This window comes from Lichenostomus cassidix, chromosome 10 (assembly GCF_008360975.1).
Source record: "Lichenostomus cassidix isolate B80296 chromosome 10, HeHo_3.0, whole genome shotgun sequence".
Lineage (NCBI taxonomy): Eukaryota > Metazoa > Chordata > Aves > Passeriformes > Meliphagidae > Lichenostomus > Lichenostomus cassidix.
Window position 1 is genome coordinate 1,359,934 of NC_139491.1, and position 20,067 is coordinate 1,380,000.

Consider the following 20,067-nt stretch of genomic DNA (forward strand, 5'->3'; position numbering starts at 1 on the left):
TTACACAATTCAGGTCTTACTCTCCTCATTTCCTTGGGATCTGTGAGGAGGAATTTTGGTTTTGGATGGCTCAGCTGACTGGAACAGCAGAGCAGTGAGCAAACAGCCATTGGCCTTGTGTGGGTTTTGTATCTGTGCTGAATTATTGCTGAGCCAACAAGGCACAAGCTGAGGTGGTTCATGAAGATAATGGTGGCTTTGGAGAGAGGATGTGAGCTGTGATGGATGGGTTGGAACTGCTGCCCCACAAATCAGTTCCCAGCTGGCAGTGCATCCAGCAACACCTCTGGCACTCCCAGCCACATACCAGGGACCTGCTGATTTTGGGCATTGTGCAATTGAAACAGAAATATAAAAGCAAGAGGTGTGCAGAGGCTGCCTGAAAGCTTTTGATAAATCACAGGGGAAAAAAAACAAACCAAAAAACCCCCCAGGAATCTCTGCTGGAGGTGGAGGCATTTGGGAGTTCTGTGCCCTAGGTTGTGTCAGTAAAAATGAAACTGTGAGTGTGTGACCTGGGACACAACTTTCCAGTGCCACAATTCCAAGCTGGATCTCCTTTCTGACAGAGTTGAGGATCACACATGGCTGTGGAAGAAACTTCCCCAAACTGGGTGCAAAATCAGGCAGAACTTCCAAGGGACTTTTTCTCTGCCTTTGGAATTTTCTTCTTGCACACCTAAGGCTCCCTTAGGATAATAAATCACAGAATCCTGGGATGGTTTGGGTTGGGAGGAACCTTAAAGCTCATCCCATTCCATTCCACATTCCACTATCCCAGATTGCTCCAAACCCTATCCAGCCTGGCCTTGGACACTTACAGGGACAGCCACAGCTTCTCTGGCACCCTCAGCACTGTGACTGTGAAGGACATGAGCACCAAACCCAAAAAAAGAAGAGGATTTTATACAAAAAATCCATCCAAGAAAATCTGACAAACTTCCCTGTGAGCTGCAGCCCAAGGTGTCAGTGCTTTAACAATGCCTGGATAACCAGGGTGTTCACAGGAGGGAGTCAGGCAAGCACTCTTCAAGGATCAGCACCTGGAATTTTAGTGGGAGGAGTTTTTTGCAACTGTAAGCTCTAAGAAGGCAATAATCCTGATTATAGGGAGTTTTAGTAGGCAAATTCAAGCCCAGATCCAACATTCACTCATGAAGGCAAACCTTTTAAAAGGATCAGTGCTCAGCTGGCTAATTTCATTTAAATTGGACAGTATCTCCAGCAGAGCCTACCCATGTTTTCTCTCTTGATGTGGCCCCAAAACAATCCAGGATCACAGGCTCAACAGAAACTGGGAGCATTTGTTCAAATCTTTCAGCTGATGTTTCTCAGCAGCAGTAAAAATGAGCAGACCAAATACTGTTTACATCATGTAGAAAGCTTTACATCTATCCCAATTGCAAGGTTTGCACCTTTTTATAACATGAACAAGCACAAAAAAAAAAAAAAACCCCACCAAAAAAACCCCACAAACATACAGCTTTCCCCCACTAAATGAAAAATATTTTCTCACCCTTCTGCAAGATGAATTTTGAAAGGTTTTCTTAGGCAGTTGCAGCAAAAAATTAAGACCAAATGTGGCAGATGTTGAAGGCAGTGGTAGGAAAGCTGCTGGAGACAGATCAGGCAGCAAAGGGAAGCCTGTTGAGAAGAGAAGTAAATAAATAGGAAGAAGAAATAGAAATAGGAAGAAAGACCTGGGGACAGGAAGAAGTTGCAGAGCAGAGTGCATGAGAAAGACCCAGGGCTTTTTAGCTAAAAATCAAATGGAATGGAAGTTATTTAGACCTTGCAAGCAAATAGAGTGGAGAAAGTAACTCCAAATAAGTAAAGCTGAGTGGGCCAGAGAGGAATAAAATCAGCAGAGAGCTCCTGAGCAATACAAACTGCCACGACTCTGCTGCAGTCAATGAAGCTGTGGCAATTTATGCCACTTGGATGGCATGATGACAATTCCTACCATTTGTAAGTACATCCTTTCTCTTGTGATCAGTGGAGCTGGGATAACTTATTCCAGCTGCCTGCATGGGAATTGGTCCAGCCCAGCTTATTCTGATGTTCTCAGTGACACCAACAACCATGGGAGAAGCCAGGGACTGCAGCCTGAATGTCCAAATAACAGCCATTATTTCCTATTTTGCAAATTAAACCGATTGGATGCTTTTTTTTCCTAATTCAGGAAGGTCCACCCTGGCCAGAGCCACAAAGTACCACAGAGAACAGAACAACTGGTGAGGTCTATAAAGCTGGGAATGGTTTTGGAAGCCACACGCTGAGCACCCTGTATCCACTTAAAGTTTGCCACCTGATTTAAAGCCTGGGCTTTCCGCCGTTAACTGCAAATTTTAAAATGAAGAAGTGCCAATTCTGCCTTCCCCGAGCTGGGAAAGCATGTTCCGAGCTCAGGTCCCATCATGGCAAACAGCCGTCATTACCGCCTCCTCACAAATGTTTTTCCTATGTAAAATTGCTTTGTAAAATATTTGCTCCATCTGCTGAAAGGAGCAAAGACAATTTTCCCTGATAGCTAATGGGCCATTTCGGCTGCCTGGCAAACGGGGCTGCCACTGGCATTAAAGGGGGTGCTGAAAACACGGAATTCTGCGCTCGCCGCGCTCATCCCTCGGTGCTTCCCGGGATCAGGACACGGATTGGGATTGTTCCCACTCGAGGGGCTTTTTGCGGGGTTTTTTGTGGGGTTGAGGCACATCTGGCACGCTTCATTAGAGCCCCAGAGAGCAGCCTGCCCGGCCCTGGCAGCACAAGGAGCTCAGGTCCCTTTCAAGTTCGCAGCACTTCAAGTGCTGCTCCTTTTTTCACACCACATGGGGCCAGGGCTCTCTGGCCGAGCGCTGAGCACGCTGAGGGCTTCAATATTGAAAGATCAAGCACTTCTTTTAATTCTAAATTCAACCCCAGACACACAAGGCACACAAAAAACCCCCCAAACCCCCCTGTGCCCTGGTCCAAAGCGCCTCCCCATCGCTCCTTTCATTGTGCACTTTCCTATTTAGCATCCATTGAAAAGCACATGTTTACATTGTGCCCTGAACTACTTCAACATCTGCTAACAGACCAATAAAAAATAAATAAAGCAGGATTGTTTAGGAAGAGAGATCCTTCCTATTTCCTGCAAACACTCCTGAGCTGGCAGCGGCAATCTGCTGCCAGATTCCTGCTCGGAAAACAATCTATGCAGGGAAATCAAGGATCGAATCTGTGCTGCCAAAAATCAGCCAGGAAAAGGATCTTCAGAGTGCTGTGAACTCCTCAAAGAACTCGGAGTGTTTATGCACTGAATGTTAATTTGAGATTAGGATAATTCTATTAATTAGTTTGCTTTCTAATCCAAATAAATATTCCGAAGTGTGTCTTTTGCAAGGTGCAGCCTGCATGCTCAAGGTTCCCCATATCTTCCTTCAGAGCAGAGAAAACATAATTGCCACCCTCTTCAAAAATCTCTCTTCAAAACGATAATCAGATATTTATTTCAAATGAAGCATTCATAAATTCAGGATATTGGGATGTTCATCCTCATACAAAACGAGATCAGGAATATTTGAATGCATTTTCCTGTATTTTAATGAGATCTCTGCAAATGCACAAACAATTCTGATGCCCTCAGATTAAAATTATTTTCCCAATTAATTGAGTTTGCTCTATTTCAGTCTCTATAAATTTTGGGACTTGCCCTCTTTTCTGGCTTCTATCTCTAAAGAAAGGATTCTAATGAATTCCAAAAAAGTGGTTTCAGAGAGAAAAAAAAACATCATAAACAAACCCCACAGTCACTTCCCAGGAATTTTATGGAAATTGCTGTAATGCTACGGGAATTGTCAGACAAAACCTGCATTGTGTTTCACAAACAACACACACTTAAACTCCTTTTATTCCCAGAGTTGCCTATGTGTTACTTTTTGGATTTTAGCAAAACAAACATTTTTAAAATAATCCAAGCAGGCATTTTATTGGCTGCACCGACATTAAGGCATTTCAGATTTCTTTAGTGCTCTTGCTTTATCCTCTCCTTCCCCACTGTTATTGCCACAAACTGGCACTTAAATTCAATTGATTCAAAATATTCTGGATCCATATGGCCTCAAACCCTGGAGCTGAAGTTCTGATATTGCCTCACTGCTGTTTTCTAGCATTTGCCTCTCCTCCAGTCCCCAGATGGTGGAAGTAACATTTAAACCTCCTTTTCCTCTGCCTTGTACAATAGACCTTGGCACCATTTCAACTGTTTACTCCGGTAATTAACAGCACTGATACCACAACAATTACAACTCCTACAATCTTACCACAATAATGCTATGAATTAGTGAGAGCTAATGGCTGGAAGGTATAGTGGTTCCAGACTGCGAGATCTGTGCATTTTCAGAATAAAATAAAAGGTAGGAACAGCACGCTGGCGGTAGACAATGATTACCTAGTAATTAGTTTACACAAAGCTTCCTATTTAATGGCAAAACGCTGTAATTAACGCGTGACAGAAAATCAAAGGGTACTTTGTAAGCATATGAAAAATTAACACTGCGGGCCTATAGCTTTATGTACTGATTAGGAGCATATTAAATCAATAGGACACACAGCCCAACAGCTTGCAGAGCCCGTGGTTGTGGTTCAGGGATGATATCCCAGCTTTCACTGAAGCCAGGGGTAGAATTCTGCTTTTTTTCATCTCAGATTTGCACATCACCTCCAACAGCACCGTGGCAGACACACAGGTGTCTTGAGAAACAGATTGTTTGCAGGTACAGGGAATATTTCAAATATTTGGGATAATTGCTGGCAGAGCACTGCTCACACTAACAAACCTGCAGCACTGCTCCTTTCCATCAGCAATCTCTTCCTGAAGTCTTTGGGTTCTTTTTCTTTCCCTATTAAACGTGGGATCAGTTGGAAGAAATGTTAAAAACCTGTCAAAATGCTGGAGGATGCATTTTGTGGGATCTGTCAGAGTTTCTGGCCCTCCTCAGGCTGGAAAAATACCACATCTGCAACTCCATGTGCACAACAGACTCCCCTAAGAACTCCCTTAGGTGTTACACTGAGATCAGTTTTAAAAAATCAGGAAAAAAGCAGTGTTAGGAAGCTCTCCTGTGTTCAAAGCAGGTCAGAAAGGAGTGTGCTGGCAGTGCCATGTTCCTGAAATTACAGTTTTGATTGATTTGTTTTATCCTGGTTTGTTTGCAAACACACTCTGCTCTGAACTCCTCAACCCAGTAAAGGAACAAGATGTGGTATGGAAGCTCCAGGTTTGCTGTAGAGCATGGAATTCATCCAACCATCTGCTCCCCACTATTCCCGATTTCCAGGGAATCCCAAAGTTCATCCATTACTACAGGACTTGCAAAAGCTGACCAAAAAATGTTTAAATTAAGGAACATTCAGCATTTTGCATGACTATTTTCCAATAGCAATCAATGCAAAATCCTGCAAGCAGCATCTAAATCTTGTTTTAGGTGATTCAGACCAAAAGCTGTCCAGATTTGCCACCTTTTGAAAAGATTCTGATTTCCTCACTGTACTAAATTAACCAAATTATAGCCTGTAAGGAAAAGACAGACAAAATCCTGTGACTCAACTGGAGGAGTAAAATTCAAACATTTTTCTAGCAGGGGCTGCCCAAGTGCATTAAATCCCTTTTTTTCCCTCTTCAACAGATATTTAATGGAGAGTTTTTAAAAGGTTGTGTAGCTATCACCAATTTTAAGGGCTTATTGAGAGAATATTTGTTGCTTGTTTTTCTGTGTCTTGTTCTATCCCTGGATTTTCAGCTCTTCTTTATCCCTTTTGCTGATCTTTGATATCTCCAGACTTGCTGCTAGATAAACTCACATCATGTTGCTGGTCCTGGTGGTTAATTAAGTCACAGGGTAATAAAAGATAATTCTGAAATTAATTTCAGTAGTAATTTAATCTAGTGATTTACTATTTACAGTTCCACAGTTATCCAAGAGGATGGGATCCTGCAGTCCTGAGGTGTTTATGGAAAAGGGAATTGTTCAAAGAAGAAAAAAGGCAATGCTAACAGGAAGGTGATGTCACCTTTGTCCTAAAAGGGAAGAGTTTGGGGAGTTTGAGTGGAAGAAAAAGGAAAATATGAAAATAGAGTGAGCATATCCATTCCCTGGATACTCTCCCAGCCTCCAACAACTCAGAATCCCTCTAAGCCAGAGAGTGTCAGCAACAACAAGAGTTTTCCATGAAGTCAGAGTCTCCCAGCAAGGCTCTCTAGAAGTTTAGGTGAGATTTTCCAGACTCTGAGCTGCTGACTTTGAGCAGGAGTGAGACACCCAGCTATTCCATATATTAGTAAGTACTATGGAGATCTTTCTCTAAATGTTCCAAAAAATTCACCTACTCTTACAGCAGCAAACTCACTTTTCTGCTATGCATGGACTAACTGAAGCTTGAATTGGCACAGAAAAATAAATTTGTTTGTTCCCTACAATCATCATTCACCCCACAAGAACCAATTTAACTGATAAGGAGATTCAGCATTTACTAATCTTTTTGTGCACAACTAGGGCCAAACCCTCATGTTCTTTTCCACACTGGAGGATGTTCCACAACCAACCTCACAAGGGCCAAATGTGCAGCAGTGCTCTGGAAATTGAGCCATTGGATTCTGGGCCTCAGGATGGAATTTCTCTGCTGACAACCTCAGCAGTGCACAGGACTGATGGACTTTGAGACATTCATGCAGTTTATGAGTTCAACCCTTTCTGCAGGTACAAATTAATTGTTCAGATAACTCAGAGGCTGCATTAAGTCAACGAGGTGAAATCCATCCATAATCCTAAGGTCTGCCCCATGTTCTATTTGCAATGAGGAATCTAAAATCAGCTTCATTTTTAGTGGAATAGATTTTTACCCAGTTCAAACTCACAAAGTACATTATTTTTAATCTGTTGCCTACTCCACGCCACTGAGGAAAATCTGAGTGTCGAGTCTGAAACTGCTATGCAAATGATGCTATTTGTAAGTATTACCATAATTTAGTGCTTACAGTCATGTTCTCATTTCTAATAATTCCAGCAGAATGGAGAGGCTTTTCACTGTACTCCTAGCCTGCAGGATAGTCTTTCATCAAGAAGCTGAGTTTTTTAATAACCTGCCAGCATCAGTTTTGTGTGTGGCAGTGACACGACGTCTTCATTATCAAAGCAACCAGGTCCCCACACTGCAACAGGACATTAAAGCACAAAGTGCTGCTTTGATGTTTAAATGTGGATCATTACAATGGTGTTCCCCAACAAAGGAGCATTTTAATCCTCTGCTCTCCGTGGTGAGGCTCGGGGAGGCTGCAATTCATTACTTCAAAAGAGGGTAAACGGGGAAGGCAGGGAGATGTTGAGCAAACATTCAAGCAAGGTGTTCAGAACAGCAGCAAGTTCCACACTTTGGAATCAAAGAGGTTTGGATTGGGAGGGATTTTTAGGATCATCCAGTTCCATCCCTGCCATGGCAGGGACACCTTCCAGTGTCCCAAGTTGCTCCAAGCCCTGTCCAGCCTGGCCTTGGACACTCCAGGGATCCAGGGACAGCACAGCTTCTCTGGACAACCTGTGCCAAAGCCCATTTCAATGTTGGTCTAGAAATCAAATCAAATCCATTATTCCATATTTATTCCCCAACTTCCAACATGTGTTAATGTTTAAGGTTTTCTCCCTGGTTGATTCCTGGTTGTTATCAAAGCTGGAGGTGAATGGAATATCAAGGAAAACCAAAGGAAGTCAAGGATCACTGTGTCCTTCAGGCACTTCAGGCACTTAGGAAAAGGATAAAAAAGGCACAGAAACAGGAGCACCAGGAGTAGAGAATATCAATTCTATTAGGAATTTCTGCCAGCAAAGAGCTAGAGCTGGTGACTCAGGATTCTCATGACCCAGGTGGTGGCAGCAGCCCTGGATTGATGCTGAGCTCTGTGTCCCACTGGGATGGCTCTCCAGGGCTCTGCTTCATCCTGCCTGACTTGCAGCAGATCACAGAAATTATCCCTTCAGCTTATATCTGGTGAACTCTGTTCTATAATGTGGAATTATTTTGTAGTTGTCAAACGCGGCAGAAGTGTAATCAGCACACTTTGAAATTTTAATATACAATATAATTCAATCAACCCAAAATTTCAAACCCGTTTTGATTGAATTAAAAAAATCAGAAGAGCTATAATGAGTAGTTTATGTAAATTAAACAATTTTTCTGGATACATTCCTTCTGGCTTTAAAACCATTACATTAGGAATGAATTTGGCACGATATACAGAAATATCAAATGCTTATTGAAATTAACACATTTAAATACCAATGAATATTTAAACTACAAATAGTTCTCAGAATGGCAGAATAATGAAGTGTGGTTTCATATGGATTTTCCTGCAGTTAAAATGTATCATCTTCCTGCCTCTCAATCCTGGGGATTCTTGGGAATCCAGGAGTGCCTGAGTTCATGCTCTAATGTTTCCCTTAGTTAGATATTGATAGATGTCTCTCCTTACCCAAACACCCCTGGTAATGAAACTTGCAGGAGTTTAATGATCTCCAAGGCCTCAAGTGTTGTGTCTCATACGAGTTTAAAAGTTATTAGTGAGGCAAAACATACAGGAAAAATAATCCATTAAAAAACAGATTTAAAAGCAGTCAGTTTGTTGTGGTTTTGAATTAATGTTGTTCAACTATATTAATCCCAATCCCAATCAATCTTTGTTTCAATAATTCCAAATTTCTATCTAGATATTAGGCTCTGCTGCAAATAAACTTTACAAGTCATCACTTTGGATAAAAGATATGTAAAATTTGCACATTATTGCATAGGAAGTGTTATGACCCAACTCATTCCACAGTTGGTTGCCAGGCATTCCTTTGGATTTTGGAATATTTCAGAATTTAATTTGGATTACTGCTATTTATTGCTTTGTAAAGCCAGTCTGGGCTGTGATATCAACATCTACCTTCAAATGAGAGTTCAGAGAGGAGATTTACAGCAAAGAGGAACCTCAGGGTTTGAAGAGCCATGACAAGATGTTTTTTGTCACTTACCCGAGCCTGGCTCTGCCTCCACACCTCAGGGCCGAGTCTGTGCCATTCCCTGTGGATCCAGGGGTGACATTGCAGGTGGGCAAGGACATCACAGTAGGCAGTGCCATCTCCTCCACGCTCCCCATCCACCTTGAAGAGCCAGCGCTGCACCTCCACGTTGTCCACGATGAGCTGGCTGAGAGCACGGAGCAGCTGCAGGGACACCAACATCCTTTGAGCTGTCACAACACCAAAACGCTCCCCAGCCTTCCACTTCCCAAATATTTCAGCTTCAAATTGATTTTCTAGACGTGGTTTTATTGTCTCAGAGATGGTTGTGCTGTTACAGCTGTTTGGGTGTGGATTGGAAGCAAGCTTGGCCAGTTTTGGATGAAAAAAGTTGAGTTTTCCATGGCCTTCATCCCTGTTTTCTGCAGAGAGGAACTTGCCTGCCCAGGTTTTGTTGTTTTTTTGGTGTTTTTTTTTGTGTGATGAGGATCTAAGGTTTTGGATCACCAGAAGTGCTCCATAAATGTTTGTGACAGGGAACAACGTGGGATGGACGATGCTATTTGCAAAAATGTGCCAGAGAAACACCAGCCAAAACAGCTGGGAAATTCTCCTACTGGAGAGAGCATTGCGTGGTTATAAATGTAGGAAGGAGGTACCAGGCAGGCTTTATAAAAATGCTAATTATTTATTTGTGTATGTACACAGATTTAAATGGCTTTCAAATGCCTTTTGCCCAGCTGGTGCAGGATGCAATTAGCTTCTTAGAAACTGCAAATGACTTTGAACCTGGTAAAAGTATTCTCAGATCTTGTTGCATTGGCTGGAGTCTTCTCCATTTTACAGAGTAATTTGGGGGATTTTTGTTTCTTTGGTTTTTTTTTCTTTTTAAAGATTGACCTAAAATACAATTACATGTGTTCCATTTGTGGCTTTTGAGAATCACATAAATGTGTTTTTCTTGAGGGCTGCCCTACAGTAATGAAAAGGATCAATAATCCTGTAAGGACTGTACCAATCACAAAGAATTATGTGCTATCTTTAAGTGAAAATTGAATTGTGCTTTACCATGGTGTCACCTCGCTTTGATTATTTAACCTAAAATGTCAATATTTCATACAAGCAAACAACAGAAGGAGAAATTCCATAACCCTGTAGGATGAACCGAAAGTATTGTTAAATAATTTAGGGGAATCAAATAAATCAAACAGCTGTTTTGCAGGTCATTGATCATGTATTTATTTCATCTACTGGAGAAGTTGCAATGTATTTGTGGAGCTTGGATTGTTCAGTGCTAAAGGTGATTAATAAAAGCAAAGCAATGTGAAAAGCCTCGTGAAGAAGCAGAAACACCTACAAAAAACCTTAGCAATGATTATTTTCCTGGATGAGATGTAACACCACCAAAAATGTGTTTAAAAAAAATTAATACTTAGAGATATCACTGTAAACTGCAAATTCAGCTTACAGAATAAAATACTGAGGCACTGACTGCAAAATAAACATGTGAAATGAAAGTACAGAAAGCTCTTGTGCCTTTTCATTTCAGTTCAATAATATTTCATTCTTTTCTTACTGGTCAAGCCAACAAGAGAGATGAATTTAGCAATGACAGGCTGGGTACAAAGTTCCAACCTCAGTTGGAAGAGGCTCATTGAGGGGGAAATTTCTTCCACTTAGAAGAAGGATTTTTGGAAAATGTGCATCTTTAGTCACTGGTAAAATGTATTCATTTCATGGCTTCCCCCATGGGGCAGCAGCACAAACTGTCTCAAATACTGGACCAAACACTTTTAAATCCTCAGCACCATGAAGAATCCCAGAGTAACTGTGATCCTTCCTGCCTTGGGCACAAACTGCATTTAATTGAGCCAAAAAAGGACCCAACCTCAGCCAAGATTTGACCAAAGCCATGAAGTCTCACCAATGGAGTTGTTGCAGTGACACCAATTGCCATCCCAGCCCAGATCCCAGCCCAGAGCCTCACCTGCTCCCAGCTGTGGATGTTCCCCTCTCCAGGAGGGATTGGCACCCCAGCGCTGGCAAACATCCTCCTGCTGCCAGACTTGGAGCTGTAGAGCTGAGCCACTGCTGGCTCTGAGCCCAGCACAGGCACCTGGAGCACATCAGCCACAGCCAGGTCATCCTGGTGGGGAAAACCCCCAACCATGTAGGCATCCCTGCTCTGGATCAGCACCTGGATCCTCTGCATGGTCCTGGGGCTGTACTTGAGCAGGGTGGCCAGGCACATGTGGTGCTCCTGCAAAAAGAGAGTATTACTCTGGTGAGAAATGTTTTTTTTCCTCCCCCTAATTCCTAATGTTGCCCACAATAAATACATTATTAATAGCAGGCTGGGTTATGACCTATCCTGTAGCTTAGCAGTTTAAATTGATAAAAGCTGTTGGGGTGAAGCTCCATAATCGTGCACATCTTTAGTGTGTTGGGAATGGCCTCATTGGGAATAGAACTAATTACTACACATCTGTATTTATTTGATCCATGTGGAATTATCCTTCTGTCAGTCGGCAGAGAGGCTGGTGGCCTTTGGATAATAGTGATTCATCTCAGCAACACTCCTGGCACGGTTTAACTCCAGAGCTCCTCAAAATCAATAAAAAAAATGAAGAGACCCCCTCCCCTATAGCAGGGAATGTATTTCACATACAGTTCAGTGGTATTTTAAGTGATTCCCTGAGAATAAAACACTTTGATTTACAAAAGCTTTCAGTGCTCACATTAAATTACTGGGGATGCACATTTCCATTACACAGGAGCTCTGATAGCTGATCTAAAGCACCACTTAAGGAGAGGGGAGTCGTTCTGTAGTTGCTTAAAATACAAGGGATCCAACTTTTTTGGAAGGAATTTTTCATTTCTTCTTAAAAAGGAGATCTGTTGCTGAACAAGCAGCTCACGACATATCCTATAACCTCTGAATTTAAATAAGAATATCAGTCATGGCAGGTGAAACCTCAAAGATGTTTTAAACAACATATCCCATGCATGACCTGCAGATACTCCAATTATTTTCCCAAAAACACACTGAGGATGAGACAGAGAGGAGTGGAGAAATAGCAGAAGAGAAATCCACTGTAATAAATTGTCATAAACAATAATAATCCTAACAAGAAGAAAATCACCTTCCCATTGAGATTTCATCTAAAATTTAGGCCTCAGGAAAGAATCCCTTTCCAGGATAACGTAAATCCTGGATTTGCCAGGGATTTCCAGCATTGGAGAACACAGGATATTTTCCTTCCAAGTCCTGGATGTTCACTGACAGGGACTGAAGTATAAATCCTGATTTCATTGCTCGGACAGGGATGATGACAGAAAAGGAGATGGAATTCTAGCAGCTCCTTTCTCACACCAAACAACTCCAAAAAGTGCCCAAATCTCTCTGTAAAGGAGATGGACACACAGCAAGGACAGCAGAAATGGGATACTCTCCCAAGTTCCAGCAGAAAAAAAGGAATGACAGAAATTTAAGGACAAAAAGAACAACAAACAAGTCACCTGGAGCCCTTTTCCCTGCAGCAGTTTTAAAGCCAAGACTTTTTAAAGTTCCCTTTACCTGAACACTGCTCCAAAACAAGGGAACAGGATCAATTCCCAGCCCTGGTCACTCCCTCCCTGGGGCCAGAGGGGTGATGTAGGGAGGAGATTTGCTTTGTGTCCTCAGTAATGGATTTTACAGTTAATTAAGGGAGCAGGAAACAGGCTGTAAAAGCTGCTTCATTCCTGCCAGGATCCATGGAAGTGAGGAGGGAGAGCAGGGAAAAACAGGAGAACTGAGGGATTCCAGCAGCACTGCCCAGAACAGGGGATTTGGGATTGACCAAAGCTCTTGGCTCTCAGACCTGTTGAGTTTTGTTTTGTTTTCAGCTTCCCAAGATCCCAGATGTGACCTTGGCATCAGCAGGTGAGCAAAGCCCCAGCTGTGACACCTCAGGATCTCCTGGGCCTTTGCCACACCTTTTCCTTCCATGCGTTTTCCAGCTGGGAAAACCTGCAAGGCTGATTTGTGCTTCTGGAATGGCTGAAAGGAGCCTTCTAAGGTGGCCTTCAAGCCATGCTTTTATTGATTAGGAATAAATTTAGATATATTAGGTGCAATAAAAGCTTTTGATTCAATAAGCCAAGAGAAAGATCCTTAAAAAGAGCCTATAAAGCTCAAACCTTTCCACAGCCCAAACTGTCACTGAAGCCAAGGGATGAGCAGGATCAGTTCTCAGCAAATTCCTCTCCACAGAGAGGATATATTCCTTAAACATATTGATTATTAAATAGTAAAGAACACATGTCTAAGGAAAACAAGGTAGTGAGAGGATTTTGCATATAAACAGGTGCATGACAGTGAAGAGCCAAGGGTTGCCTCAGCCTGGTTCACACAAAATCTGGGTTTTCCCATTTTCCTGACAGTTTTTGGCATTAATACACTAATAGCTGGGGGTTAGCACTGGAAAAATAACCCAGTAACCATAGAAAAAACTGCTATGATTGTCAAAGTGCAATTTAAAAAGAAAAAAAACAACAAAACCAGCAGAAGGGCGTCGAGCAAAGACCTTAAACATTCTACAAAGTTTGATAAAAATCAAATCTCAGCCAAGACACTGCAGGTTCCATATTTACAATACAAAACTATGATTCACTGTAAAAGTCTTTACTGCACTGCAGCATTTTCACAAACACTGTACTTACTGTACATCAACTAGACCATGTTTTAGCACATGGATTTAAACATGACAGATCTGGAACTAATATTTCTGTATTATTAATTATTATCCTGGAACTATTACTTCTGCATTATTGGAGTTAATATTTATATATTATTCTGTTCTGTTTGAAATGAATACTTCTGTATTATTACCTAACTTTGCTTAAGCCCTGTTCCTTGAGGAGCTCTGCACTGGATTTAGTTGCAAGAAACACTGCAAACACAGGAATGATTGAATGCTGGGCTAGCCAGAGATAAAGTTTGAGTAATAAGAATGGTTTATTGCTATGATTTGCTTAGAGATATAAATCTATCAAGTTCCCAGTCCCAAGCATAGAGTCAGAAGGGACAACAGCCTCCAAATAGCCAATATAGGACTATCTCAAGCAAGTCTATATAGCTAAACCAGGATATTTATTTCCAATGCTCTAACTAGTAGTCTAATCAGTAAAGCCCTTAAACTTGCAATAATATTTCACTGATGTGTACCAGAGCGTTGCAAGTTATAAAATTTCCAATTTAATTTTACTGCATCCCTCAAGCTGTAGTAATTAGAAGACAAACTCACAGGGAAGCTGTTTATAGCTTCAGGGGTGAGAATTTTGAACCTGTCCTGCAGGTCAGCCATGTCCTCAGGGTTCCCAGATCTAACAGCTGCCTGCAGACCCAGGAGTTTATTGTAATACTGCAGCAACTCCTCACTCAGAGCAAGGGGGCAGATGTAGATGACGTCCACGTTGGCATCTGAAACAAAGGGGCACAGTGCTCATCACTGGGAGAGAGGTAACCCCATTCCCAGCAGAAATCCCAGCATTCCTGACTGCTCACAAATAGCTTCCCTAAAAAAAAGCCCTGGAAATAAAAACGAGGCCTAATTCCCAAATCTTAGCGCTTTTGCTGTGCTTCAGCATTTCTCTGCAGACAGGTCAGCAACCCCACAGAAAGAGCTGCTTGCCAGGATTCAATCTGCAGAACATATTGGGGGCAGGATTTGGGAAGTGGTGCAGGGGGATTTGTAAGCTTGGCTCCCATTAACATCAATGGGAATTGAAGTGCTTTAAGAATATATCCCATTAACGTCGGGAAATTATAAAACTCAGCTATTCAGTTTGGAAAGCTGATGAAATTGCAATTTTCTATGCTGCCTGGATTTTCCATGGGCTGTTCCCACTCCTGTGCTGTCCACACAAAAGCTCACGGTGGGGTATCATTAATAACCATGGGAGTGTGCAGAGCTGCCACTTCTACACAGGCTGGAAATCTGCTTTTCCACATGGAAAACAGCTTGGGCTGAAGGGCTGGGTCTAAACAGAAGAAAAATCTGTCACACAGGCAGTGGAAAATTGTAACCACTCTGCTCTGCTAAAATATTAATGTTAATAGATGAGTTAATGAATTAATGGGCCTTGGAGCATCAGTAACAAAAAGCACTCCAAGATTTTGATCCAAATCAGTGGGAAGTCTTTCATTGTTTTGCTGTGCACAGTGCCAGGGATAACTGTTATTCCATGGGAATGGATCTGCAGCAAAGCAAGGACTGGAGAAGGAAACCCTGAGCCAAATGCTGTAAAGGAAAAAGAGACCCCATTGATTGAATTTGTTTTGTGAAAGCTGCAGGGAAATAATCCACATAAAAATCTGAGACCAGAACTCACCTGAAGCATTAAAGTAATGCAGAGCCCACAGTCAGAATCTTTATATAATTATTTACCAGAGAACTTTTAAAAATAATTACCTGAAGAGTTCAGAAGCATTCACCAGTCAATATTCTAATAAAAAATTGACAACTCAAGTGAATGTGGGGAATAAAAAGCTGCAGCACATTTTACTGCTGTAGCACTGCCCTAGAAAGAGAGATAAAGTCTCCTTTGGACACAGTGGGGTTCCAGGGACAGCTTAACCCACAGGAGGTCACAACCAGCAAGGAAATCCTCTGCTTTTCTAAAGAAAAACCAAGCCAGAATGGTAAATCTCAGTGCTCTTCTGCCAGGCACAGGTAAAGCACCTGATCTAGTTCATAATTCAGCTAATATTTCAATAGTTTGTGCCTTTCTTGTGGTCTGTTTTACAGTAGAACCAATTTTCAGGTTCAGACATGAGCAAAAAAAAAAAAAGTCTGTTTAATGTGTGACTTTGTCCCTTTAAGTTTCTATCATTTTAGAGCCAAAAAAAAAATCCCTGTTATAAAAAAAAAAAGAAAAACAATATTGAGGAAAAAACAATTTGAGTGCCTAGATAATATATAAAGGCAATTACATTATTATTTTAGGCAACTGTAAATTTCTGGATCTAATACATTTTTGTTACAAACTTACTAAATGGCATTTATAAAATAATCATGATGCTGAAATATATATGAATCACACAAAGCATGTCATTCCAGGGAGCCAATGAACTTGGTCACTGATAAATAATATCCTCCCCTGCTTTGCTTAAAAGAGGACTGTCAGGGAAAAAAACTTTTAAATGGATGCCTTTTGCCTCCTTTGCCCATTTAAAAGAAAAAAAAAAAATTGGTTTAAATAAGGGCTTGCTCTTTGCCAGCACATCTCTCTCTCCCTGTGAGCCTGAATGAGCACTAACAGAATTAGCTACCTAATTTTGTAGAACACTAAACACTTTGTGGTGCTCAGCAGGCCCCAGGATGAGGCTGCTTTACCTTCTAGCACAAGGAACCAGCAGGTTTTTTTATGGGTAACGTGGCCAGGAAATGCCACAGCAGATCAATTCCTCTGGTGCTTCTCCGTGCTCTATATTTAATATTAATCCACAGAGTCCTTGTGTTGTTCTGTCTCACTCACAACTGAGGGGGAATAATCAAAAGGCAGGAGCTCATCACATACCCAGGATGTCACACAGCCTTCCCATCTGCAGGTTCTGCTGGAGAGCAAGATCTGGGATGTGCTCACGGATGCCTTGGGAATAGCCTGGAAAACAAGGAAAGGCTCCCCTCAAACTGGAGTCAGAAAACCTCAGATTTGGGGTTGGATTTGGAAAAAAAAAATTTGGTATAGATTTGGGGAGAAGAAAAAAAAAAAAAAGACTTCTGGATTAAAAAAAGCTGAAATAAAGCAACATATTTCAAATCCCACAGCACTAATTGCAGCGTTTCTCTGAATTTGCTTTCACTGCTGAACTGCTGTAACTTCACGTTTTTCTGTCACTTTAAATACAGACCTGAATGTTACAGACCTACAGAGTTTTCTAATTTAACCACGCAGACCATTTCGCTGGGAGCCTTTCATGTTGCCAGATTTTTTAATTTTTTTTTTAAACACTGGGAGAACAGAAAAAAAAAAAATAAAAATGACACCATCATTAAGCAAGAATCCTGGTTAATTTTGTCCTTCACACAGATAAAAGGCACCAAACCCACTTCATTAAGGAGATGTCTCAGTGCTACCTGCTCACTTTGTTGCAGAGGAAAGGTGAGTGACAGCCTGTCTGAGCCTGGATTATCTCTTTGGAGGTCACAATTCCAGCTGATTCCACGCTGACATCCAAACAGACTGCAGGAAATGACAGCAGCACTGCAAGTCTCATTTTGAAGGCTGTAATTTTCAAATTACTGCCATTCCACGTGAATTGTGGTGTTTTGTACAAACATTCCCAACCCCACTGTCAGTTGCCATTCAAATATTCAGTGTTTTACATAAAAACTTGACTGATCCAGTGACAAGATCCTTACATTTCCATACATTTACACATGGTAAAGCATCAGAAACTCAGGGAAAACTCAGTTTGGCTCAAATTTGCTCAGTACTTCAGTGCTTTCATTTAGAAAACAGCAAAGTGGATATCTCAGGCTAATTACAATTATTACTAGTAATCAGCATTCTAAGGTGCTGTGGCAATGGCATTTTGCACACAGGAGAGCAGAACATACAGAAAACACAGAGAAATTCAAATTACCAGTTTAATTTTTAGCCATTTCTAATCAAACTTACATATTGCACAGTGGTACCAAGCACAGCACTTGGAGAACTCACCAAAGTAAAATATATTGATTTTTTTTTTTTTTTTTTGCTCTGGCAGCGTTAAGCTACAGTAATTAGAAAAAGCTTGCTAAAAAAAAAAATTAGGAAAAGTATTTAAACTTTAGTCTCAAGGCTTCATTTTGTCTTCTCACCCAATTTTAAGGCACTAAAAATGCTGCCTAACATTTTCAAACCATTGAAATTTTAACCTTAGAAAGCAGCAGATTTCTTTACCCTGAATTTTCCTTTTGGAAACGTTGGGTTTTAAGAACTGGGCCAAAAAAAATAACATGCAAATATCACTTGGAAAACCAGGAATTATTTGAAAGGAATAACAAAGTGGCAATTAAGTAAATGAAAATGTGCATTTTGCTATGGCTCTGCAGATCCATTACAGCACTCCACCACTGTACTTTTCACAGGGAGGTTAATAAAACATATTAATTCCCAATATATTAACTTCCACTGTCATGACCCCATTAGATTTAATGAGGAATATTCACTGCTGGTGAATCCTTCCCCTCCCAATGGACAGGATGAACCACATTTCCTCCTCACCCCTGATCCACCTTGAACATTCCATACTCCAAGCCTGGACACCTGATAAAGCTGATTAAAGGTTTAATATTCCTTTTCTTCCAGTTGAAACAGAATCCAACCCAAATAAATTCAATATATTGTGATTACAGCATCACAACTCTGTGCCATCAGTTCTGGTTTCTGACCTGGGTAAGATCAGAAATTTGGTAATCTGAAATTTGGGATGTGGTTGGGAATGGGATTGGTGTGCAGCAATGACTCCCAAGTGCAGGGAGAGGCACAGAAGTGCTGAAATCAGAGGTGCAGCAATGAATTCTGCTCCCCTTTCAACCTCAGCCATGACCTAACACCCTTTAATTGACATTGCCTTAATAAATGTTGCTCATCTGCAAAACTTCTCCCACCAAAGAAGCCCCAAACCTGCCTTGGAGAGAAGGAGCAGCAGAGAGGGGACAGGAGACAAAGGTTGGAGTCCCCCTGGGGTAAAATCTGCAGGGGAAGGAGGAAAATGAGCTGGGATTGCCCACCTTGTGCTCCCCAGGACTTGGGACTGGTCTGGGAAATTATACCCAAAGGTTTAACAAATAAAACTGAATTTTTCTCTCTGTATTTGGCACACATTTGTGGGAGTAAATCTGATTAGGAGGTTCCAACTCATTTCTCCTTACTCTGCCTGACAACAATCCTTAAACACTGGAATCTACTCTCTTTTTTTAGCTATCTTAGAAATCCCAAGTTTTTGTTTGGGTGAAAGAATTGGAACCATTTGCTCCTCCCAGCAGTACAACTGAAGCTCTTCACTCTCCCTTTTCCTGGATTATTTCCAGACACTTGCCATGAATCTGAAACCGTTGTGAAATGAGAAATTCCCCCTCCTGACTCTGTCAGCACTTATTGGAATTCCACCTGCATTCATGGGAATTAAACTCAGACTCTGATTTGCTCCAAATGCTGAAGTCAAGGACATTGAATTGAGAATTTCAGGTTTTATTTCTGATTTACAAAACTGAACACAGAAACAACCGAATATCATCAAACTTTGCTGTCTTCTTGTTTATCTGCTCTGTCCCAGCTTTTGCAATTTAAAAAAAAATTATCATTACAGAAAAAAGGCAGTAAAAAATAAAAATACTGCTGAAATCAGTTGGCATTTTGCATATTTAGTCCTTTTAGGCTGAACCAAATGTTACTGGTTTAAATTTTCCAGCTTTCTCTGAGTCTACTCAAATAATTTTTAATTTTAAAATATCAAATGTGTAGGAGCAGAAAATATATAAAATGATTTTATTGTTACGTTTTAAAGGTTTTTAGTGTAGGGATTTTATGTTTTCACCTTCTCAGATTTTAAATATCTGCTGTTCTTAAAATCAGATCAAACCAAAATTGCTCTTTTTTTTTGTTGCTGTTTCTCAAAACTGGTTTCATCTTAATATTTCAAAAGAAAAAACCCCAAATATTTACATGACATTTTAATAATCTCATCATAATTTAATCCATATAAAATCCCTATGGAATATGGCAAAATATCCTGATATAGCTGCATTTAACAAAACCAAGCAGGAATAACTTTCCCAAACAGCATTTTCAAGTCCCTCTTTTAGAGGAAATAATGTATTTTTTTTTATATTTTAACCTTTTAAGGTTGAAATAATTAAAAACCTTCTATAAATTCCCCAAATCCAGCAGAAGAACAGGGATATGATGATTAATTTTTGATGTCAGCCTGTTTTGATTATACTGAGGATTATTTTAACACAACTTTGAAAACATCTGGTGTGCAACAACTCTGCTGACT

The 20,067-nt window shown here is 40.9% G+C and overlaps 1 protein-coding gene across 1 annotated transcript in view; it reads right to left on the minus strand.

Annotated features, from left to right (window-relative positions):
• IQCH (IQ motif containing H) overlaps positions 1–20,067 on the minus strand; it is a 62,117-nt gene that overhangs the window by 16,846 nt on the left and 25,204 nt on the right. The window contains exons 13-16 of the mRNA XM_085070249.1: positions 16,599–16,682; positions 14,324–14,499; positions 11,023–11,295; positions 9,048–9,239 (exon numbers count right to left, since the gene is read on the minus strand). Coding sequence (XP_084926375.1) covers positions 9,048–9,239; positions 11,023–11,295; positions 14,324–14,499; positions 16,599–16,682 — 725 coding nt within the window. The remainder of the gene's footprint in view (positions 1–9,047; positions 9,240–11,022; positions 11,296–14,323; positions 14,500–16,598; positions 16,683–20,067) is intronic.